This window comes from Conger conger, chromosome 11 (genome assembly GCF_963514075.1).
Source record: "Conger conger chromosome 11, fConCon1.1, whole genome shotgun sequence".
Taxonomy (NCBI): Eukaryota; Metazoa; Chordata; class Actinopteri; order Anguilliformes; family Congridae; genus Conger; species Conger conger.
This window is the reverse complement of record NC_083770.1, coordinates 49,067,446-49,093,467: the sequence shown is the minus strand read 5'-3', so window position 1 is coordinate 49,093,467 and position 26,022 is coordinate 49,067,446. Positions and strand designations below refer to the sequence as shown.

The 26,022-nt window shown below is 46.8% G+C and overlaps 1 protein-coding gene across 1 annotated transcript in view; it reads left to right on the top strand.

The window, feature by feature from the left end:
- LOC133140879 (astrotactin-2-like) overlaps positions 1–26,022 on the top strand; it is a 408,973-nt gene that overhangs the window by 378,041 nt on the left and 4,910 nt on the right. The window contains exons 20-22 of the mRNA XM_061261152.1: positions 141–282; positions 20,906–21,006; positions 22,472–22,655. Of these exons, the coding sequence (XP_061117136.1) occupies positions 141–282; positions 20,906–21,006; positions 22,472–22,655 (427 nt within the window). The remainder of the gene's footprint in view (positions 1–140; positions 283–20,905; positions 21,007–22,471; positions 22,656–26,022) is intronic.

Here is a 26,022-nt window from a genome sequence, read left to right as displayed (position 1 = left end):
GTGTCTCTGTGTGTGTGTGTGTGTGTGTGTGTGGGTGCGCATGTCTCTGTGTGTGTGTGTGGGTGCGTGTCTCTGTGTGTGTCTCTGTGTGTGTGTGCGCATGTCTCTGTGTGTGTGTGCGCGTGTGTCTCTCCGCTCAGGGGAGGTGCTGAGTTTCTCTGATGACCTCCTCTCGGGGCTCGGCTCCTCGTGCATCGCGGCGGGACGGCGGCATGGTGACCACGCCCACTCCGTGCTCTACTCCCTGGTGTTCAAGTGCTTGGAGCCCGACAGCCTCTACAAGTAAGACCGTCCGACCGCAAACCCCGACCGCAAACCCGACCGCAAACCCCAACCGCAAACCCGACCGCATCCCCGACCGCAACCCCCGACCACAAACCCCAACCGCAAACCCCAACCGCAAACCCGACCGCATCCCCGACCGCAACCCCTGACCGCAAACCCCAACCGCAAACCCGACCGCAAACCCCGACCGCAAACCCCGACCACAACCCCCGACCGCAACCCCGACCACAACCCCCAACCGCAAACCCCGACCGCAACCCCGACCACAACCCCGACCGCAAACCCCGACCGCAACCCCGACCGCAAACCCCGACCGCAACCCCCGACCGCAAACCCGACCACAACCCCCGACCGCAAACCCCGACCACAACCCCCGACCGCAAACCCCGACCGCAACCCCCGACCGCAACCCCCGACCGCAACAGAGCAAATGTGGCATGGTGCATGGGCACAGTCAGTGGAGAGGTCCATGGACACACTTGCCGTGGCTTTTGAAAGTTGAAAGTTGACACTAGCTAGCTAGCTAACTGTTGTTATTTGCTAGTGTGGAACATTAGCATGAAATTAGTTCGCTATCAATTCCAGTAACATCCAGTAACGTCAGCTAACGAGCAAATCAAATTCTAGCTAAGCAGTAAACCATATTTAGCTAATGGTAGCTCGTGTGAGAATATCACTGCTCAAGGCATGTGGTGCAGGTGGAACATGGGCTGGATAATGCTGACTGTATTATCATTGGGTGTGGTGCAGCTCGATTTATTTATTTAGGGTGATTTTGTCACCGAAGGGCTCGGGCACGTCAAAATCCATGAGGAAAAGGGAAAGGGCTTACTGTAAAGTGTGATGTCTGTGAAAGCATTTTGCTGTGAAAACCCTAAATAAAATCAGAAACGAAACAAATGTTTCATAGGAATTTCCTGTGACACGTATCTAGGCTGCAGTCTGTTAAGTTATTTTAACTGTTAGTTTCTATTTTAGCAACCAAACAAGATTCTTCAATTTAACAAGAGCTTGGATCAAGTGAGACTGAGATGAACCAATAGGCTCCTAATTGGAGGATACCTGGCTACTAAAACTAATTTGGAAGATGCAGAATTCAAAGACTAAGCAAATGATAATGAGGCAAAACTGTGAGTCTCTGAGACTCTGAGGCTCTGATGCTGGGTGATACGGGTCTCTGAGGCTCTGAGGCTGGGTGATACGGGTCTCTGAGGCTGAGTGATACAGGGTTTCTGAGGCTCTGATGCTGGGTGATACGGGTCTCAGGCTGGGTGATACGGGTCTCTGAGGCTGGATGATACGGGTCTCTGAGGCTGGGTGATACGGGTCTCTGAGGCTCTGAGGCTGGGTGATACAGGGTCTCTGAGGCTCTGAGGCTGGGTGATACAGGAGCTCTGAGGCTGGGTGATATGGGTCTCTGAGGCTCTGAGGCTGGGTGATACGGGTCTCTAAGGCTCTGAGGCTGGGTGATACGGGTCTCTGAGGCTCTAAGGCTCTGAGGCTGGGTGATACGGGTCTCTGAGGCTCTAAGGCTCTGAGGCTGGGTGATACGGGTCTCTGAGGCTCTAAGGCTCTGAGGCTGGGTGATACGGGTCTCTGAGGCTCTAAGGCTCTGAGGCTGGGTGATACGGGTCTCTGAGGCTCTAAGGCTCTGAGGCTGGGTGATACAGGGTCTCTGAGGCTCTGAGGCTGGGTGATACGGGTCTCTGAGGCTGGGTGATACGGGTCTCTGAGGCTGGGTGATACGGGTCTCTCAGGCTGGGTGATACGGGTCTCAGGCTGGGTGATACGGGTCTCTGAGGCTCTGAGGCTGGGTGATACGGGTCTCTGAGGCTGGGTGATACGGGTCTCTGAGGCTGGGTGATACGGGGTCTCTGAGCCCCGCCATGTGGAGGAGACGGCTTCATGCGCAAAGCATCGTGTTCCTGGTTAGTCCCCTGGTTTACTGGATAAAATATAGTTTAATTAAGGTGTTTTATGATATGAGCATAAAACTCACATTTATTCAGCTACACTTAATGTTTTCCACTGAATGAAAGAACAACGTATTCATCTGGTTTCATTATTTCTGGCAGGGCCCCTGACGGTTTGGGAAAAGGCTGTGTTATAGAACACTTTTCCACGATTTATGTACAATGACACACACGTGTAAATCAGAAGTTGTTGCAACCATAGAAATACTTTTCCCTCAGTTTATGTTCTTTATTCATTAGAGTTTCGTTGCCAGAGTAACCCCCACCCTGTAATTTGTCTGTCTTTTAACAAGAGCTGAATTCACTCAACTGCACTGGGAGGTCCAGATCCGCTAGCCTCTTATTAGCAATAACATAAATAGACAATTTGTCTTTAATTATGTAAATTCTTGAGTAGCTGAACTGCAAACATTGTTGTGATAAATTGGTCAAATTAGTCAAGGAAAGACCAGCTGAAGTTTTGTTTTTTCTTTTTCTTCTTCTTCACATAATCGCTTTTGTGAAGTTATTAAAACAAGAAAAGGTTAATGGAAGCAGCCGACCGGCCGTGGCTGATTGCGCTTGGCAGATGAGACAGAAAGCAGAACGGCTTCACTGTAGGCCAGGTCTCGCCGGAGAAACAGCACTTTCATTAGCGTCCCAGACACAGGCGTTTTCTCCTGCGGACGGTGATTATTGTCATTTCAAACTGTGTGTAGTAAGCCCCTCTTAACGTTCAGCTCTTCCCGAACATCATTCCAGAGTTGCGGAAAACAAGGCCGGCGATCCGTCTCCCTCACAGGGCTCTGCCCCGTTTAGCGCAGGGACTTCTGGGGGAAGGTCTCCGTCCCGCGTCAAACGGCATTTCTCTGTCCAGCTCTGCAACGTAAACCAGAGCACAGCCCAGTCCAGCCATGGTAACGCACAGGCCACTGCAGACCAGGGCAGCCGCACCGGCAATACCTACCCCGAAGAGTCGTGCCATTCATTTATCAATCACGCAAGCAAGAAACCAACCGATCAATCAGTCCATCAATCATTTTACTCAATCAACCAATGAAGCAATCAGTCCCCCCTTGTGTATGCTAGTCTTTGTTCCAAGCGCAGTTGCAATCACAGACCTATCCGCATATTATCCCAATGGAGACGGGACAATGTTGTTCTGGAGGAAATGGCAAAAATGGTAAAAATGCACAAATAGAATATAGCCTCTTGTGTGAAACAAGTGTTTGAAGAGTTGGGTTGGGTTCAGCATTGACGATACTGTTCTGTGCATCGATGCCTAAAGACTATGCCCCCTAGAGACTAAAGCCTTATTCCCATTGCCAGAAGTGTTCATGCAGGGGGTCAATACTTGTGCTTCTCTGAAGCTCAAACTGGGTGTTTACAGTGTATAAATCAGGGGAGACTATTCTATTTTATTTTTTTAAAGTGAATCCCTATCTGTATCTCCAGCTGCTAGGGTTGCCAAATTTGGTTTTTCGGCTGGAGAGAGATTTTCAACCTGAGTCTCGTGTGAACTCAGCTTCTGCCACCTCAGCTTTACCGACAACCTTTTCTGAAATTTTCTAATTTGTATATTGATAGACAATATCTTGTAAAAGAGTTCCATTTATCAACAGCCAGCTTTTTGTGTTGAAGTCACATGCGTAGGTTCATCAAGTCAAAAGGAAATTGTGCAGATAATTTGCATTTCTGGACTTTGATAGGATATGTCACTGTGCAGCAGGCAAATCCAGGCAAACTGAGACGTGATCTAAAACATCTGTGATTTATACACACTCAGTGAGCCCTTTATTAGGTATTTATTACACTTAATTTTTAAACTTATTGGTCTTCTACTGCTGTAGCCTATCGTTGTGTGCTCAGAGATGCTCTTCTGTATACCGCTGTTGTGATGTGTGGTTTTTTGCATTACTGTCACCTTCCTGTCAGCTTCGACCAGTATGGCAGTATGACCTCTCTCATTAACAAGCCGTTTTTGCCTGTGGAACTGCTGCTCACGGGATGTTTTTGCTTTTCGCTTTTTGCCATTCTTTGCAAACTCTAGAGACTGTTGTGCGTGAAAATCCCAGGAGATCAGCAGTTTCTGAGATATTCAAACCACATTGTCTGGCAGCAACAATCATTCCACGGTCAAAGTCACTTAGATCACATCGCTCATTGAAAGTGAGTGGTCAAGCAATGGGAATAGCTTGAGCAGCTGAGACAAATTAACCTGTGCCCTTGTGCCAGCACAGATAAACTTCAGTTTATTTTCTGCCTAAATATGGGTCAGTTTCAGATTTTAATGCAGGGCAATATTTTATCTGAGGTAAAAAGCAAATGAACCAGAGTCATATTGCTTCAGAGTGTTTCACGTCCCCTTTAAGACAAAGAGATGCATCAAACTTGGCAAACCTCCTCTGCTATCACAGAACTGGTGTCCGTATCTGGTTACATTACAATTAATTACCTAACAATAACTTAGCAGAGTGTCTTTTAGAGGTGGAGAACATCGCTGTTAGTCTCGGGAATCTGAAACTGCAACTGTCGCAACGAAGGCACTATCAAGGGTACAATCAATGAGTGTAAAGTTCAGCGAACAAACCAGCAATCAGTAATGTAAAACGAACGTATATATCACTGTACAGCTAACCTTTACAGGGCTATACCTGCAACAGTATTATCCCGAAAGGGAATCCAAAAATAAAGAGGATGAAGAGAGTCAAACGAGCCTCACTGCGGGCCGAGGAGATGGATGTTCAGTCTGTGCCGTCGGACAGGCAGGGCTTCTGCTCTCCCGAGCGCAGGGGGAAGGTCATCTTACCACCCGGGGGCCAGAGGACATGACCGACAAGTACAGGCATGGTGGGGCGAGGAGGGGAGGAACCAGGCAAGTAGAGGGGAGGAGCCAGGCAAGCAGAGGGGAGGAGCCAGGCAAGCAGGGGGGAGGAGCCAGGCAAGCAGAGGGGAGGAGCCAGGCAAGCAGAGGGGAGGGGCCACACTGGCCGAGGGGAGGGGTCAGGCAAGTAGAGGGGAGGGGCCACACTGGCCGAGGGGAGGGGCCAAGCTAGCAGAGGGGAGGGGCCACGCTGGCCGAGGGGAGGGGCCAGGCAAGCAGAGGGGAGGGGCCACACTGGCCGAGGGGAGGGGCGAGGCTAGCAGAGGGGAGGGGCCACGCTGGCCGAGGGGAGGGGCCAGGCAAGCAGAGGGGAGGGGCCAGGCTAGCAGAGGGGAGGGGCCAGGCAAGCAGAGGGGAGGGGCCAGGCAAGCAGGGGGGAGGGGCCACGCTGGCCGAGGGGAGGGGCCAGGCAAGCAGAGGGGAGGGGCCAGACTAGCAGAAAGTTTGCAAACAGTGATTATTATGGAATGAAGTGTGTCCTTTGCCTCCACCACCGCTCATGACATTTCCCAAATGTACTCAAGAATTCTCCATGAAATTTGAGGAAACTTGTCAAGGTACGTTAGCACGCTAGCTAGCTAGCTAACTGTTGTTATTTGCTAGTGGGGAACATTAGCATGAAATTAGTTAGCTATCAATTCCAGTGACATAAACGTCAGCTAACGAGCAAATCAAATTCTAGCCAACCAGTAAACCATATTTAGCTAATGTTAGCTAATGAAAAGCAGGATGACCTTTTCACAACTGACTTAACGTTAGTGATTAACTGAAAATGCCACCATGGCTAGCTAGCCTAGCTGATTAACTGATGTTGTACTGGTGTAATCTAAAATAACATTAAACCCATTTCAGGGCAAATAACCATAGCAATTCAAGAGTTCACTTTTTAACACTTGTACATTTTTAAAGTAGTGACTTTTATACTTTCACACAAGTTTATTTTTAGGTAGATACTCTTGACTTTTAATTGAGTGACATTTTAGCACATTACTCATACTTTTGCTGAAGTGCTTTTAACGGGTTACCTCTCCCGTCCCCGCTGCAAAGAACCAACAGGCCCGACGCGCCACTCTCAGACTCCTAGCAGACGAAGAGGTCACCAGTGTTGGTTTGGTCCGTTCGCATTCCAGGCTGTGGTGGCGCCTATCGTGCCAGGACCGGCCCTCGCGGGCCCATCCATCACCGGAGCCCGACACTTTTATGCACAGTGTTTAAGTGGGGGACTGGCCTGTAATATATTAATCTGTGCGACGGCCCCATGGGGACGCGTCCGGGGTACAGTCCGTTCCCTTTCCTTGGGTTACATCTCTCCTCCGAACATCCTGGAACAATGAGGGGTGCGACCGTCTTCCAGCGGAGATCTCCAAGCTGTGTGTACGGGAAAATACTGTAAATATACACATATACGGCCATACAGCTCTGGAGAGAAATTGAGAGTCCACTGCAAACTTATCCGTTGCTGTGGTTATACTATTTATAGGTATGTGTTTCAGTAAAATGAACATGACAATATGACAACTGAACTACTGAAAATGACAACTGGTCAAAATAACAAAAACATATGCAGTATTTTCAGACCTCGAATAATGCAAAGAAATCGAGATCATATTCATTTCTAAAATGCACAGTACTGATGTTTAGGAAGAGTTCAGAAATATTTGGTGCATTGATTTGGTGCATTGATTTGGTGCATTGATTTGCGATCACAGCTTCCATGCGTTTCATTGGCATGCTGTCCACCAGTCTTTCACACTGCTGTTGGGTGACTTTATGCCACTTCTGCTGAAAAACCTCAAGCAGCACGGCTTTGTTTGATGACTGGTGACCATCCATCTTCCTCTTGATCACATTCCAGAGGTTTTCAGTGGGGTTCAGGGCTGGAGATTGGGCTGGCCATGACAGGTTCTTGATCTGGGGGGGGGTCCTCCATCCACACCTTGACTGACCTGGCTGTGTGGAGCTTTGACCTGCTGGAAAAAACTGTCCTCAGAGTCGGAGAACATTGTCAGAGCAGAATTGGTTTTCTTCCAGGATAACCTTGTACGTGGCTTGATTCTCATGTCATTCACAAAGACAAATAGGGGCGACATGGCTCAGGCAGTAAGAGCAGTTGTCTGGCAGTCGGAGGGTTGCCGGTTCGATCCCCCGCCCAGGCTGTGTCGAAGTGTCCCTGAGCAAGACACCTAACCCCCAAATGCTCCTGACGAGCTGGTCGGCACCTTGCATGGCAGCCAATCGCCATCGGTGTGTGTGAGTGTGTGTATGAATGGGTGAATGAGAAGCATCAATTGTACAGTGCTTTGGATAAAGGCGCTATATAAACGCCAACCATTTAAATGCCAACCATTTACAAATCTGCCCAATTCCAGCCTTGCTGAAGCACCACCAGATCATCACCGATCCTCCACCAAATTTCACGGTGGTTGCGATACACTGGCTTGTGGGCCCTCCAGGTCTCATTAGATGACCAGGTGTTTGGCAAAACTGAAAATTGGACTAATCAGAGAAGATGACCTGACTCCAGTCCTCTACGGTCATATCATAATGGTCTTTTTGCAAACCTCAGCCTGGCTCTCCTTTGCTTCTCGTTGATGAAGGGCTTTTTTTTCTAGCTTTGCACAACTTCAGCCCTGCCCCCTGGAGCCCATTTTGAACCGTCCGCCCCGTGAAGTGTAGACTGCATGTAGATTGATGGGAAAAAATGGCTTTTTAATTCACATGTATCAGATTGATGTGCATCAGAGTGATGGCGTGGGCTATGTGGAGGCCACACAAACTGTCCCAGATCCAAACCACCCCCCCTCATCAGTGACACGGTGGTGGGGTGTTATGGTTTGGTCATGTATGTCTGCCATAGGTAGAAGTTCAAGCAAATGCATCTAAAGTCATTGAATCCGATTGAACATGTGCTGAAGAGAAAACTCAAGGCCACTAGCCCCTGAGACAAACTGCAGCTGAAGGTGACTTCAGTACAGGCCAGGCAGAGCTTCACCAGATACTCAGTGTTTGGTTGTGTTTATGGGTCACAGACATCAAGCAGTCAATACATGCAAACGATAAGTGACAAAGTCATGAACTTTCATCACAAGTCTCATCCCCAAACATTATGGTCCCTGAAATTTAAGAGCTAGGAATGAAAAGTGCAGTCATTTCTACATGGTGAACCCAATGTGTATAACATTACCCTTATATAAAAGCTGAATGTGAATTGTTTGATTGCAAATCTAAAGACAGAGTACAGAGCCATACCATTAACAAAATAAGTCTTTGTCCCCAACATCACGGAGCTCACCTTATAGACAGTCATGTTTTTTTTTCCACTTTCTCCTTTTTTCTCTTTTTGTTGAAAATTCCACCTATTCAAACTTACTGTAAAATGCTTTTTAAACCACAGTGTGTGTTAATCAGCCCTTATGATGGGGCCGTACAAGCCTACCGTGCCTTCGGCCTGTCAGAATGATGACATCATCGCTATCGGTGCGCTTCAGTCCTGCGGAGCTGACAGGCTCTCAGATATGACATCATCGCAGCAGAGAAGCAGCACCTCAGCTCATAAATGCTGCAGTCCTCAGAACCGGTGCCAGCTGACACCTGGAAGCGAAGCTCTGTCCAAACTAGTTGAGAGAAGACTGGCAGTGTGAGATGCTCTGTGATTATGCTGGCACACAAACACACACACACTTCAGACTGGACGTGAGCCAAATACTGTACTTACTGTATTATTCTATGGTTCTATTTTTTACTTTGGCCCACCTCCATATTTGACAGTAGATATGAGGTGTTTCTCCTTGAGTGCATTCTTCTTTTGACGGCAAACATGTCAAAGCATCCAATTTTGGGCTCATCTGGCCATAGCGCTCTCTTCCTGTCATAATTCCAGTGACGTTTGGCAAACTCCCGGTGCTTGTTTATTGTGCTCCGTGAGGGCTGTCTTTGTGCCACCCTTCCAAAGAGTTTGTTGGTATGGAGCTGCCATTTTATGCTTCTTTGTGAGACTTGGTGAGATACAACCAACCTCTGCAATTCTTAGAGGAGTAACATGGTGGTTGAATGTGACACTTGCCAGCTGTCTTTAGGCAACAATGGGGCGACGTGTCCCTGAGCAAGACACCTAACCCCCATAAGTGCATGTGTCAGTGTGGGAAACAATGTGTGCACTGTTTTCACTGGTTGCTTCCATACTCTTAGCATATTTGGGGGGAGGTTTAGATTGAGCCCATATCTCTTTGTCTTGGTGGAGGCTGCACCAGTCTGTTTTGTGATAAGCTCTGATGTATGAACAGAATTGTGTCTTGGGCGGACAGCGTTTGCCTGACGGCGGGAGCAGGGGTGGGGGGGGGGGACTGGGGGGGTGAGATAACTGCACCCCCCCCCTGAGTGCTATCTCCCCTGCGATACCGAAGGGGGTTTAGCTAAGTGACTCAACACCTCTCCCTCGCACTGCTGTGCGAACCCAGCCTATCACGCCACGTACGGTCGGTCCGCAGGCACCGTGTCGGTACCGTAGGCCTGGCCTGAGCCCGCGGGAGACAGGAAACGACTGGAATAGCTGCCACTTATCATATCGGGTCTGCGAAACCGGCCCAAGAATGTGCACTCTTGCATATTCTACTTGGCACTGTTCGCTGATGCAGTCGTGCCAGTTCATAATGCCTATTGTAGTTCAGTTGCCCTCATGTTTCATATTTCTGTCTGTGACGAGGCAACTGGAGAAGTATTAAGGGTCACTGGCTTGACATGACTGGGTAGCTGGCCCATGGGTTTCTGTCTATTCAAAATTCTTGACTTCATCGATTTCTTGCTTCAGATATTCGCAATATGTTAATACCCAAAATTACCCTTAATAAATGTCCCAATAGTATGGTAATTGTTAAGAACATTACAACTACTGAAACAATGTTGGGTCTTTCCGAGAGAGGACACAAGTGCGTCTTTTCCCCGTGCAATTTGAATATTTTGGAGACATAGAAAAACCCACAGGGGCACACAGCCCACAATTTCAGATCTCAGACACTGATTCTATGCCATTGGGCTTTTTGGACGTTTCACCAAACAAAAATAAGCATCTGGACAAATAATGACATTTGGAGCTATATGGGTAATGTGGGTGGGTGGGTGGCTAAGTGGGTGTTATGTTCCGATGACACCATAACTGAACATTTCTGGCCAAGCACACCAGTTGTGGTTTCTCTTATGGGCTGCCGCCTCGATGTGGTAGAAAAGCTTGAGTGTCTCAGTGACCCAGAGAGCAAAGCCGGTGGGGGCTTGAGGTCCAGGTAGGTTCACTCGTGTAGTAGAAGTCAAAGGGTAGAGGTCAGACTAAAAGGTAACCCCTTTTAGTCCGGGTAGGAGGTTGGGTCGAGGCCAACTTCCTCACCCTGGGAAACGAAATGAAGTCACACAAACATCTGCGTCACCAGTAAGGGGCTTGGTATTGGAGAAGGGGCACTTTTGTTCAGATGGCTGTCATATCTGCATTAAAGAATGGTGGTGGATCTTTGATGCTCTGGGTTTGCTTTGCATCTACTGGTTCTCTGGCTCTTGTTAAGGTCTATGGAATCGTGAAACTCCAGCAAGTACCAAGACATTTTGGCAAAAAAACTGGTTCCCTCTGCCAGGAAGCTCAGACTTGGCCGCAAATTGATTTTTCAGCAAGATGGTGATCCACAAGCATACCTCAAAATCAGCCATGAAATGATGAACTGACCACAAAATTACTGTTTTGCAATGGGCATTAATCTCCAGACTTGGACCACATCAATAATTAAAGAAAGCAGAGTAGAAGCTCAGCCCAAAGGATGTGAAGGATCTCGAAAGATGGAGAACTGTTGGAGGAAAATGGATGAAAATGAATTCTTTCTCCTGAATATTTTTTCCATTGAGTTCAACAGTAAAATTTTGTCAGGATGAAACTATTCTTTGAATATCTACTGAATATCTGGCAGCAGCACGGTGGTTTAAGGCTCATTTCATACCTTGGGCCCTTGATAACCTAAAGTCATTTAGCCAACAAATGTGTTCCATACTGTAGCAGTGCAATTTAATGCTGAATCTAGTATCTAATCTCTCAGTATCTTTCAGTATCTAGTCTTGATTATTGGCTTTTGATTGTCTTTGGAGTCTGTAAATGGCGTTTGTCAACATGAGGACCAGAGTTGTGCCAAGGATTTCATAAGCATACCAACAGAGGCTACACTGCAAGATGGAAACAACTAGTTAATCACGAAAACAGGATGGCCAGGTTGTTTCAGTTTGCTAAGTAGCACAGAAAAGAGTCTGCAGAGTTCTGGAAAAAGGTCTTGTGGACAGATGAGACCAAGATTGACTGGTATCAGAGTGATGGCAAGTGCAGCCTGGAGGCTAAAAGGAATTGCCCAAGAACCAAAGCACCCCCCTCTTCTGTGAAACATGGTGGTGAGGGTGTTAAAGTTTGGGCATGTATGGCTGCCACTGGAACTGTTTCACTTTTGCTCATTTATGATGTCACTGCTGATGGCAGCAGCCATTGATGAATTCCTAAGTATACAGAAACATCTTGTCTGCTCAGATCCAAAATTGATTGAATGACCCTTCATCATACATATAACAAAAGCAACCAATGTTCTTGACTGGCCAAGTCAATCACCTGACCTCAATCCAATTAAGAATGAATTCCTCTTGCTGAAGGCCAGACTGAAGACAAAGGCCCTGGAAACAAGCAGGAGCTGAAGAGGGCTGCAGTACAGGCCTGGCAGAGCATCACCAGGGTAGATACCCAGTGTCTGGTGAGGTCTATGGGTTGTAGGCTTCAGGCAGTCGTAGATTTCAAAGGATTTTCAATACAATATTTAATGTGATGACTTTATTTCAGTTTGTGATGATCTGTCCAATTACTTTTGGTCCCCTAAAATTGGTGGGACTATTTATAAAAAAGCTGTAGTTCCTACATGGTTCACCCAATATGGTTAACCCTCAAAGCACTTTAACCAGATAGTGATTGTAATGGCGTACAGAAAAAAAATAGTGTCACTGTCCAAATACTTATGGACTGCACTGTATGTAGTGCAGTGTTATAGAAAATCTGATTGAAACATTTGATACACTACCATACAATCTAAAAAGGGGATGCTGTTTTAAATTTCATATCACAATTCTCATACATCCATTTTCTTACTGGTCAGTTAAAAACTTGCCTTTGGATGTTTTTGTTGAGGAACAAAAGCTCCGTTATTGCATTTGTCATTGTGTATTGCAGAGGATCAGAATGAACATTGTAAACAGATTTAGCACTTTTAAACGTTCGTGTGAACGCTGATAAGGCTTGTGCAATGTGCAGAAACGGTAAGAACATTCTGGAATCTGGCAGCGCGCCGCGGGGCTGAGGGTAAAGAGCAGCACGGGGGGAGCCAGCAGGGGAAAATGGGGATGTTGAGCGATCAGGAGAGAATGAGAGAGGGATAAGTGTTTTGCCAACACATTGTCGTCTGTTTTCACATTTTCGTTGGCAGGCCAAATGCGGACTTTTCTTTGTTTCTGTCAGACGATATTTGCCAATGAACCACAGAGCTGCCGCACTGACAATCTATTCACACGCCACTGGATCAAGACCACACTGAATCTATTCACAAATCCATTGGATTAACACTGCTGAATCTATTCACACTCCAATGGATTAGCACCATACTGACAATCTAATCACACACCAATGGATTAACACCATACTGAATCTATTCACACTCCACTGGATCAAGACCATACTGACAATCTAATCACACTCCACTGGATTAATACCATACTGAACCCATTCACACTCCACTGGATCAGCACCACACTGCTGATATATATATACACTGTACTGGATTAGCGTGACTCTGACAGTCTATTCATGCTCCTCTCTATTTACTGCACATTAAAAGCCTGTTTACGTTCTATGGGATTAACTTCACACAGACAGTCTGTTTACGCATCATGGGCAGGACTCTTAAAATATTGACCGAATGGCATCCTGACCGACCTGTGGCTGTATCAAAACAACAAACGAGTGAATGACAGACTTGCTGACGTACTAGGAGGCTTATGTGTAATGCACTGGGCAGTGTAATGCTCTCTGATTGGCCGAGTAAGTGGCTGCTTCCTGATCATTAACTGACTGACTGCCCCTCATCTGTAAGCGATAAATTGCATGATGGGATAATTGGAGCCGAACGGCTTTCTGACCAAATACCAGACGGTCGGGATGTGGCATGTGCGCTGAAACCTTAAAATGAAATGTAAAACATTACGGCATATTAAATGCAATTATTTCTTCAAATAAATCAATATAGCCTGTTACTCAAGTGCATTTGATTACTTCTATTTTTATCGTTTTAGCGCCAGCATGTTTTGTGAATGGTCTCCATGAATGTTGACGGCAGAGAATAATGAAATAGAAGTGGATTAATGTAGGTTTGCGTATGACCAGTGTATCGCACCGATGACGATGGCTAATTATGAGCGTTCCCGATGACTAACAAGAGCTCAATTACTGGTCCTCACTTCTCTAATTCATTCTAACAACTGCTGCGTAATATTCCACCGCTATTGTTAATGTGCCACATGAAATGCTTGCACGTGCAGACTAAAATGTGTCAACAAAATTTTCTCCACCCTCCGCTTTTAAGAACCCTGTTGTTATATGCGTCTTTAACAGAAACTTCAATACATTTTTTTTTCGTAACCAGAGTTGACAACGCTGGCCTCTTGTAAGCTATAGATATTTAAAGGTACAATAGGTAAGATTTTTGAGTTTAAACATTGTTACAAGACCAATGTAAATCCCTTCCTATCATATGAAAAAGGCTCACTGACATTTTGACTCACCCTCTGCCTGTGTTTATAGTCCTTGAATTCAGGTTTCAAAATATGCAGTTGACGGCCCAACACTCTGGACCAATACATCATACAGCTGTACAATAATTCAAGCTTATTCGTTGAGGGGTTGAGGGGGTGCGATAAACGTTGTTGTGGTTTGAAGGTGTTTGTTGCTGCTATGGGGTGGCCTATAGCGTAGTGGTTAAGGGAAATGACTGGGACCCGCAAGGTTGGTGGTTCTAATCCCTGGTGTAGCCACAATAAGATCCGCACAGCTTGAGCAAGGCCCTTGACCCTGCATTGCTCCAGGGAAGGATTGTCTCCTGCTTAGTCTAATCAACTGCACGTCGCTCTGGATAAGAGCGTCTGCCAAATGCCATTAATGTAATGTAATGCTATTCCTCTCTTGACCGTTATAAGTCTGAAATGACCTGTTGTGCCTTTAAGGCCTCATGGAAAAGGGTGATTCCCTTCCATTCATTTGTTGGCTTGGTCAGTTTGTCTTCGGTTTGTGAGATCTAAAAGAGCGTAAAGACTCGGTGTTAACGTCTGATGATTTTTTGCAGATAAGCTGGGGAAGACCCTTTAACTGCTTGGAAGGCTAGCACCAATGTTTTGAATTTGATGCGAGCCATGACAGGCAGCCAGTGGAGGGAAGTAAGTAGGGGGGTGACGTGTGAGTATTTGGGAAGGTTGAAGACCAGACGAGCTGCTGCATTCTGGATGAGTTGGAGGGGTCTGATGGTGGACGCTGGGAGGCCAGCCAAGAGGGAATTGCAGTAGTCCAGGCGGGACAGAACCATCGCTTGGACCAGGAGCTGGGTCGAGTAGGGGGTGAGAAAGGGGCGGATTCTCCGTATGTTGTATAGGAAGAACCTGCAAGACCGGGTCACCGCCGCAATGTTTTCGGAAAGGGACAGTCTGCTGTCCATCACCACGCCGAGGTTCCTTGCACTGGGTGACGGCGTGCGTGTGGTATCCCCGAGGGAAATGGAGAGATCCAGATGGGAAGAGGTATTAGCAGGGATGAATATCATTTCAGTTTTACCTGGGTTGAGCTTTAGATGGTGGTTGTCCATCCAGCTCTGGATGTCTCATTGGCTCAGGCGGTAAGAGCAGTCGTCTCATTGGCTCAGGCAGGAAGAGCAGTCATCTCATTGGCTCAGGCAGTAAGAGCAGTCGTCTGGCAGTTCGGAGGGTTGCCGGTTCGATCCCCTGCCCAGGCTGTGTCGAAGTGTCCCTGAGCAAGACACCTAACCCCCAAATGCTCCTGACGAGCTGGTTGGTGCCTTGCATGGCAGCCAATCGCCATGACTGTGTGTGTATGAATGAGAAGCATTCAATTGTACAGCACTTTTGATAGAGGGGCTATATAAATTCCAGCCATTTACTGTTTAATGACTGTTGTGTTCAAAGCAAATGGAGTAGAACGGCAAGCGGCATGAATCAGCCCCAAGATAAGCCTCGAGACCTTGTTACAGGCTTGTATCAGCCCTGCACTTTGGCCCGGAGCAGGTTTCTGTTACGAAGGATATCAATGAGATGTATTTGTATGCGCCGAAGAGTCTTTCATCGTGACATTCCCCCCCCTGCTGAGCCGGCAGGCGCGAGGCACGTCTCGGAGACCTAAACTAAACCCTGTGAATTTCCTGCTGGAAACCCGAGCCGCCGAAGTGACAGGTCTTCATTAGGGCCGTTGGATTTAAACAATGCGCCGCACAGTACTGTTATTTCAGGCACAGAGACCACGGACGTCGCAGGGGGGCGAGAAGCTTGTGTGAGGTTAGAGGAATGCCAGGCATTCTTTGTGATGAATAACAAAAATCAAAACCGAAAAATGCAAACAATGTACAAACAAGGCCAGACTGCAAACAAGAGAGTCAGTCAGTGGTTTAGAGCTGTGGTTTACAAGGCCAACAGAGACGGAGTCAGACAAACCTACTGTTTAAAAGTAGAAACCTTGTCGAGAGAGAGAGAGAGGTCTAACTTAACTTGGGCTGGCGTTTGTTTTGCTTGTGTGCCTCTGTTTTCAAGAGCGAGAATGAAAATAGAAAGAAAAAGTGAAATTTGGTTGCTGTTTATAAATGTTTTCATTTAGGTGCTTTTGGTCTCTTGCATTTTTCGAATTTCTCATGAATCAGCAGCTAGGGTTACATTCTTTCCATCTGGAGTCCTGTATTTCATTGTTACGCTGTGGTATAACAGGAAGGGCACAACATGTACAGTACACACCAGCAGCGCACTGCCATCAATCATAAGTCTACATGTACTGCCATCGCCGAGACTACCTGTACCTCTACCTGTGTCCACATGTACAGTAACAGTGCAGTACTGTGCAGCATATCTACTGTACAAGTAATGCTCTGTCAACTTTTGAAAATGTAAATGTAACACTATGACGCTATCTAAATCTAGACACGCGCTGTCATAGTTGAAGATTAAATCGATCAGACCTGGGTCTAATACGCTATTGTTTTGGATTCAAATACTTTCCTATGCGTTACTGAGCTTGTCTGGTCTATTTGAACCTATGAAATGCTCTCAAAAAGCACATACCCTGCCAAAAAACATCCAGTGAGCAGCAGTTCCGCAGGCAGAAATGCGTTGTTAATGAGAGAGGTCAGAGGAGAAGGGCCAGACTGGTCAACGTTGACAGGAAGCTGACAGTATTGCAAATAACCACACATTACAACAGTGGTATGCAGAAGAGCGTCTCTGAACACTCAACACGTCCTGTGGACAAGTGGATAGGCTACAGCAGCAGAAGTTAGACTTAATAAGTCTAAAAATAAATATAATAAATACCTAATAAAGTGCTCACCGAGTGCTGATGCATCAGACTGTGTTCACATGAGCAAAAGCTCATAAAGAGCGTAATGACTTTTACAGGCTGTGTCAGACACATGCGGGTGCTCACGGAAGTGTCGACCTTTGACCTTGAATGGGCCTTATTTTGATTGAATTTCTTCATCTCCTACTTCTTCAACTTCTGCGGTCAAGCTATGGGGCCAGGAAATGTTCAACACCTAAAGAAAGCCAGCTTTAAAGCTGGAAAAGGGAGCCGACATCGCTTCATTAGGACAGTACTGAAGCCTGATCCTGCCTGTTTGAAGCAGACACTGTTCCATTACATTACGTTACATTACAAGGCATTTAGCAGACGCTCTTATCCAGAGCGACGTACAATGAAGTGCAGATCAAACACAGGAACAAGTGTGAAGAGGATCCTAGAGGACAGTACGGTTCCGAGTCCTAGTGTGACCATACAGATACAATCGGAACCCTTGAAGAATACAACAACTTACAAACTAGCGTACCACGGTTGGCAGCTAGAATACCCAGAGTGCCGCAATACCTATATATAAGTGCCATTATAATCTATGGCATGTACAAGGCTAATCATGGTGGTGAGGTAGGGAGGGAAAGGTGCAGCCTGAAGAGATGAGTCTTCAGTCTCCGCTTGAAAGTGGTCAGAGACTCTGCTGTCCTGACATCCACTGGAAGGTCACTCTACCACCATGGCGCCAGAACAGACAGCAGTCGTGACCGAGAAGAGAAGTCTCTCTTCCACGGAGCGTGCTCCAACCCGAGCCAGGCTCAATACCCCCAGGCCATCTCTGAGTGGAGGCGCACAGACCAGCTACCATTATCCCCAGCCAATTAAAATGGGTTTGGTGTGTCGGGAGCCGTGTGCATCCTGGTTCCTTAATTGGAGCATTCATGGAAGTCGTGGTACGAGGCTCAACAGCTGCTGGGAACAGAGACAGCCGAAACTCTCCCACGGGACAAAAGACATCAGCCCAGGTAACGCCTATCAATACTGAGATGGTACCTGCAGGTACACGTAGCACAAGCTCGTTTCTGCCACTGCTAACAAACGCTCAACTGTTCGGGTCCGCGACGTTCTGAAACAGAACCAGAAACGACACCCAGCCTCCCGCCCTCCGGTTCGGCCCGTCTGCCGCGTGCCGTTAAATCGATAATTGACGGAATACCAGGGAGAGGTTCGTGCCGGGAGTTTGTGACTGGGCATGGCCCGGGGCTTTTCCAGCATTCCTCCGCAGGAGCAGTGAGAGGAAATGGCAGCACTATTTAGCACTAGTGTAGCTTTTGTAGTGCCGCGCCGTGATATCGGCTCTCGGCTGTTGGCCCAAAACGTCTTTATATGAAGTGCTTTGTTCCTGAAAATACTGTACGGCGAAGGCCAATTGAGTTTTGGACAAGGGCCTAAAACGGAGCGGTGGGTATGCAGTATCGCCCCAGGGGGAAGGTTTTGTGCAAACACCGGTTTCCATTTCGCCCTGGTCTTAGCTGCGAGCCTGGAAGGTGGATATGCCTTCAGGACTTAGCGGTTTGGGCCTGAAACGAAGGCCGAAATCTGATACGCGTTTTCGGCTTTTTGTTTAACTTTGATGCAAGCAACCGTTCAGCTATTTTTCAATCTTGACCGTACACAACCTTTTATGAGTGGGTGCGTACGTGTGTGTTTTTGTGTGTGTGTGTGTGTGTGTGTGTGTGTGTGTGTGTGTGTTACACTTTGAGTCGCTCAAACTTCCGGTAAGGACAAAGTTGAATCTGTGCGTGGATTTGATACTTTTTTCCTGAATGGAATTTGTGGACTGTGTGCTACACGAGTCGCACGTGACTGAACAGCGAGGAAGCAGGGAAAGCCGAAGATGGCTTCTACTGAACACATTTAACTTCATGTCACTGTCATTTTTTTTTTCTTTCTTCTTCTTCAAGCTCACATGTTTTTGTTCTGCTTTGCATTCCGACATACAAATAGCAATTCAATTACAGGCTCAATACACACAAGGAAAACACACGGAAAGCGTGCGCTCTCTTGTTTGTTTCGGCGGTGTGGTGTGTCCTGGGTTATCGCCGGGTTCGCGTTTCATTCCACCGCGCTCGTCGGACGGCCCCGGCGCAGAAAACGAGGGGAACGAAAACAAACGGCGAAAAAAATGTTTGTTGTGTCACGGGCTCCATTCTTCTCATTGTCTGAGGCAGCGCCGGCGGTTAGCCCGAACTCGAGCGGTGGCTGAACACGACCGAGCTCAGGAGCGGGTCCAGGAACCGGGGTGATTGGTGCAGACCCCACAGGGGTGGTTGGTGCAGACCCCCTCAGGGGTGATTGGTGCAGACCCCTCAGGGGTGATTGGTGCAGACCCCTCAGGGTTTCTGGCAACCCCTCCCCCCCCCCCCCCCTCCCCTTCCTCCCCTCCCCACAACCACCCCACCATTTGCTGATTGGGTGGTTTTACTGTGGAGTAATGATGTTTCATTTTAGGATTAGGGGGAATGCGGCCGTGTTTGGGTTCCCTCCCGTGCATATTCTGTCATTTAAAATGAGTTAATGGAGCAGATAACAGGCTTCAGTCCGTTGTCTCGCCCTGCTCGTTTGGAAAGAGAGAGTCTTCTCTCACCTGATCACCCCAAGAGTGGTGATTAGTGGTGGGTGGGGGATTCAATTATTACCTTGAAGGAGAGCAGGGAACGCACTGCAGAGCAGCCCTTGTGCATCATTGGCATTGTTAAATCGGCCAGTTTTTACCATATCCTTCTGAGGCCTGGCAGAAAAACCTTTTCTATTTCCAGCTTTTAGAAGTACAGTTTTAGTATCTTGGATGTCAGAAACATGTCAGAAATACAATTTATTTCATGTTTATGAAATATCACTGGATAATCCTCACCAGGTTTGCCGTGAACAGATTGTGGGGGTCATGGAACTGCTTGCGTGTAGGGTTTTAGCTGCAGCTTGCAGGGATCCTGTGTACATGTATTTTTCACTGCATTAAACCCCATTTCTTGGTGTCTGTGATGGTTACAGAGAGGGCTGATAGAGTGGAGTTAGAGAGTGGGATTAGAGAGTGGTGTTAGTGGGCTTAGTGGGGTTAGGGAGTGGGGTTAGTGGGGTTAGAGAGTGGGGTTAGTGGGGTTAGAGAGTGGGGTTAGTGAGTGGGGTTAGTGGGGTTAGAGAGTGGGGTTAGTGGGGTTAGTGGGGTTAGAGAGTGGGGTTAGTGGGGTTAGGGAGTGGGGTTAGTGGGGTTAGAGAGTGGGGTTAGTGGGGTTAGAGAGTGGGGTTAGTGAGTGGGGTTAGTGGGGTTAGAGAGTGGGGTTAGTGGGGTTAGAGAGTGGGGTTAGTGGGGTTAGAGAGCGGGGTTAGTGACTGTGTGATAAGGGAATGAGTGGACCTTTTCAGAAAGTCAAAGGTAATAACAGCTACACAAACCGTGACGGCCTGTTCCAACAAGCGGCTAGGAAGACTGGACTTAAGCAACAGCCCCAGCAATGTTTTCCCTGTTATGATCCAGGGAACGAGAGAGCTACTACAGCCACCACAGTCTTTTTGACTTGCATTTCACTAAATGCTGTCATTAGAGGACAAAGTCTAACATAGGCAACTATTTAGGAAAATGTCTCTCTCTCCCTCTCTCCCACTCCCTCTCTCTCTCTCTCTCTCTCTCTCTCTCTCTCGGGCCAAGAGAATTAGGAATGTAACACAATCCGCTGGAATCCTCACCCCAAACCTGCTGTGAATTGTGGGTATTTTTAAATGCGAATTCTGTGGCTGGCATGGGAGCCCAATGAAAGTCACACAAATTGGAGCGGGTACATTCTGTACCACAAGCATCGCACTTTAACATGCGAGGGGGGGGGGGGGGGGCTTCTCTGTGCTATAGGGTTTCTTCCCGCTATGGCCTGCCCCTCCTCAGACTTTTATTGCCCATTTTTAAAAAAAATGCTCATTCTCCTTCGCACTTGCGTTCCGCTCCTCCTGAAGGAAGCCCTGGGGACTGGGGGTGTTGTTCTCCACGAGGGCGTGCGACACCCACAGGGGCAGGAGAGCGGAGAACGAGAGGTTTTGGGGAGCCGTGTTGCAGGGGTGAGCTGAGGGGACTGTAAGGAGGATCTCTCTCTCTCTCTCTCTCTCTCTCTTCCTCCGTGACCGCAGGTTCACGCTCCACGCGGTGGACAGCCGAGGACGGCGCTCTGAGTCCAGCTTCGTCCTGGTCAGGACCTCCTGCCCCCTGGTGGATGACATCAGAGCGGAGGGTAGGACCTGCTGCCCCCTCCCTCATGAATACACCCTGGACAGGTCGCCAGTCCATCACAGGGCCCCTCACCCCTTCTCTAAACACCCTTAAACTCCCCCTCCCTAACACCCCATACTGTATCATACTCCCCCTCTCTATCATACTCATCTCTATCATACTCATCTCTACCATACTCATCTCTCTATCATACTCAGCTCTCTATCATACTCATCTCTATCATACTCATCTCTCTATCATACTCATCTCTATCATACTCATCTCTCTATCATACTCAGCTCTCTATCATACTCATCTCTATCATACTCATCTCTCTATCATACTCATCTCTCTATCATACTCATCTCTATCATACTCATCTCTATCATACTCATCTCTCTATCATACTCATCTCCCTATCATACTCCCCCTCTCTATCATACTCATCTCTCTATCATACTCCCCCTCTCTATCATACTCATCTCTCTATCATACTCCCCCTCTCTATCATACTCATCTCTCTATCATACTCCTCCTCACATACACTGTCACACTCGCCCCAATCTCCAACAGAATTTATTTTGCTTATGGTATTTTTGTTATCTTTGTTGTTTTTTTCTTCTTCTATGTGCTCATTCTGTTTTAGTCAGGCCTGGCACATATATTGCTCATATAAGTCATATTTCTCCTTCATTGGAGAAATGAGTGACTTATATGACTGTGTGAATAAATGTAGTGTAAGGAGACAGGTGACAGAGGCAGTGTCAACTCTGTTCTTGTTTAGTCTCCCATGTTTAAGATTTTGTCACCCATGTTCTCAGTTAGTTTCCCATTGGTAATATTTTGTCACCCATGTTCTCAGTTAGTCTCCCATGTGTAGGATTTTGGTAAATGGTAAATGGTTGGCATTTATATAGCGCCTTTATCCAAAGCACTGTAAAATTGATGCTTCTAATTCACCCATTCATACACACACTCACATGCAAGGCACCGACCAGCTCGTCAGGAGCATTTGGGGGTTAAGTGTCTTGCTCAGGGACACTTCGACACAGCCCGGGTGGGGGATCGAACCGGCAACCCTCCGACTGCCGGACAACTGCTCTTACTGCCTGAGCCATGTCGCCCCCATTTTGTCACCCATGTTCTCAGTTAGTCTCCCATGTGTAGGATTTTGTCCCCCATGTTCTCAGTTAGTCTCCCATGTGTAGGATTTTGTCCCCCATGTTCTCAGTTAGTCTCCCATGTGTAGGATTTTGTCCTCCATGTTCTCAGTTAGTCTCCCATGTGTAGGATTTTGTCCTCCATGTTCTCAGTTAGTCTCCCATGTGTAGGATTTTGTCACCCATGTTCTCAGGTAGTCTCCCATGTGTAGGATTTTGTCACCCATGTTCTCAGGTAGTCTCCCATTGTCATTCTCAGCTAATCTCTGATGTATAAGAGGACCTCACAGGCTCTGTGCACAAACGCACTCTCCTCTCATTGGTCAGAAATCGCGGACAAAGTCTACAACCTGTACAACGGCTACACCAGTGGGAAGGAGCAACAGACGGCCTACAACACCCTGATGGAGATCTCCCCACCCATGCTGTACCGCGTGCAGCACCACTACAACTCCCACTACGAGAAATTTGGCGACTTTGTGTGGAGGAGTGAGGACGAACTGGGCCCAAGGTGAGCCGTCTTCCCCCGCAGGCAAGCAGGCAAGCAAGCAGGCAAGCAGGCAAGCAAGCAGGCAAGCAGGCATGCAAGCAGGCAAGCAGGCAAGCAGGCGAGCAGGCAGGCAAGCAGGCAAGCAGGCAAGCAAGCAGGGGGGGCAGGCAAGTGGAATTTGGAGATGAGCAAGGACACAGTCCTGCTGAAAACTTTGCATCTCAGCAGCGTAATTTTTACACAACTCCCGGTCCTCTTTCCCCTTTCTTCGATGGGTTCACAGCAGTGAGCGGGAGTTCTGCAGTGCACAGCTGGCTCTGGATCGGGGGGGGTTTGGGATGCTTGTTGCCCGCGGTTACGGCGCTAATGCCGCGCATCCGACTCGTTGAGGTCGTCACCCCTCGTTTGGCGGGTCAGGCGTACCCCATGGGCCGGAGTAATGTAGCACGGCAGGAATAATTTAATATATAAGTTTAATTGGAAATCTAACTCTATAAATCAAGCCTTTTAATGAGCAGGTTCGTTTAATTGGACTAGCTTTTTTTTATAAGGACATAAATCCTACAAAAGAGAAGAAAAAATTCCTCACATATCCGTAATATATTTTTATTTTAGTTTACCTACGTTTGCCAGACAAATTTATATTTCCTCTTTTTTTTTCCCTCTCTCTTTTACGAGTAAGTCCTAGGTTAGTGGTGTCTGGACCAGACCTGGGTCAAATACGTAATTATTTTGGATTCAAATACTTTTCTTCTCTTTACTGAACTTCTCTGGCGTATTGGAGCCTATGTTCTACTCTTAAATCCCACTTTCTGGTCTCTTTTTGGTTAGCTCAGTTGCTCCAGGCATGATCAATCGAGCACAGAAGAGAGGTTGAGTCCAGAACTCTGAAGCAGTTGACGCAGGTCCTGGTCTGGATGCAGATCGGTGAATTAAATGATTCCAGTGCCAGGCCAGCACTAACGTCCAAGAACAACACGATTCTCACAGTCAACAGCCTGTCACTGATGTAAAACCAGCCCTCTCGACAAGCCATTATCTTCCCCTTATATTACGTGCAGAGGTGGGTAGAGTAGCCACAAACTGTACTCGAGTACGAATAATGTTACTTTAATATAATAAATAAATACTGAAGTAGTCGTCCAAAAACCGACTTGAGTAAGGGTAAATAAGTATCTACTGAAAACATACTCAAGGACTGAGTTACTTTAGGCTACAGGATCTGATATAATATTCAATAGAATAAGCAGTGCAATGGCTACAGAGCTGCAGAAGAATCATAGCCTAATATAGCATAGACACAGCAAGATCAAAATAATGTAATACTTGTATTGCATAAAAATGAGTTTAAAAAAAAAATGTAGTCAGAGAAATCTAGCCAACCGTAACAGAGTAAAAGTCTATTTTTTTCCTTTACAAAGAGTCAGAGTAAAAAGTATCCTCCTGTAAAACAACTCTTCGAAGTACAAAAGAAACGTACTTAAGTAAATGTAACGGAGTAAATGTAATGCGTTACTATTACGTGAGAACATTCATTTGTGTTTTTTTAAATCGTGCACCACATTCTCCTACACGGGCAGTCCCAGTTCCCGCCATCAACACAGGTTCTTGACATTCCTTTCCATGGCACCTAAACTCCCCACTGGGAGAATAGTTTTCTCAGTGGCCCCCACCAGAGTAATTATGCCATTACACACCGTGGCCCACCCGTCACCCACCTCGATATGGGGTCATAATCTCTCCCCTACCTCGATATGGGGGTCATAATCTCTCACCCACCTCGATATGGGGTCATAATCTCTCCCCTACCTCGATATGGGGGTCATAATCTCTCCCCTACCTCAATATGGGGTCATAATCTCTCCCCTACCTCGATATGGGGTCATAATCTCTCCCCTACCTCAATATGGGGTCATAATCTCACCCCTACCTCAATATGGGGTCATAATCTCACCCCTACCTCGATATGGGGGCATAATCTCACCCCTACCTCGATATGGGGTCATAATCTCACCCCTACCTCGATATGGGGTCATAATCTCACCCCTACCTCAATATGGGGTCATAATCTCACCCCTACCTCGATATGGGGGTCATAATCTCACCCCTACCTCAATATGGGGTCATAATCTCACCCCTACCTCGATATGGGGGTCATAATCTCACCCCTACCTCGATATGGGGTCATAATCTCACCCCTACCTCGATATGGGGGCATAATCTCACCCCTACCTTGATATGGGGTCATAATCTCACCCCTACCTCGATATGGGGTCATAATCTCACCCCTACCTCGATATGGGGTCATAAGGTTTTTTCCTCAGCCAGGGAGATATGTCTATTTTACGTCTCTGGTTTTTTTTTTTTATGTTGCATTATGTCTTCATGGCCTTCTCATTTCCACGCAGCTGTCAGGGTGAAGCTGGGGTCAGTGAGTCAGGTTTTGTTTTGTTTTTAATCGTTTGTACATTTGTCAGCCTAAGCAAAAAAAAATGTATGACCAAAGATGGAAAAGTTCAGATAGTAAATGTCTTCCCAGTATCTTGTTCCAATCACCTGGATAAGGTAAATGACTGGGACAGGCAAGGTTGGTGGTTCGAATCCCAGTGTAGCTACAATAAGATCCACACAGCCACACAGCCGTTAACCCTGCATTGCTCCAGGAGAGGATTGTCTCCTGCTTAGTCTAATCAACTGTACGCCGCTCTGGATAAGAGCGTCTGCCAAAATGCCAATAATGTAATGTAATATGTATATTTGTGCATTTAATGCAGTTGTTTATGCACATGTATATTTTGATAACATCAGTAGTGAAAAAATCACAGCTACTCAAAAAATGCTTTACAAGTGGTTTTAGTGTAAGCCAATTGGTTGGGTTATTTCTGGCTTAAGAGTTATTAATAGTTATGCAGAAATGTTGTTATGTAGTTGTGAATTATAGCCCAAATGATAAAACAGTACTCTGGCTATGCCATTGCAAACATTATAAGTATTAGACTGTCAGCTAATACTTATATCTCCTGCAGATCTCCTGCCGCCATCCCCACATAAATATATCCTACAAATCAACGCATGGGCCAAAACATAAAATATATATATTTTTATACATAAATAAAAAGCCATATTATTTTCATTTTGTGTAACCCTACTCCCAGGAGAATTATAATTCACAGAAGGTGGAAATACAGTACTATCGTGTGGTGAACCATTTTTCTTACTGAAATTGTAAAAAAGGTGCCTAAGCAAATGAACATAATGAAATATAAATGTTGTGATGGCTGTCGCAGCTGGATTATGTTTTGATTGAGATGAAACATGGCAGAATGCTGAGCGTCGGTGTTCAGCGTAAAGACGCTGTTCTCCTGACCCCAGCCCCCTCCAGCTGTCT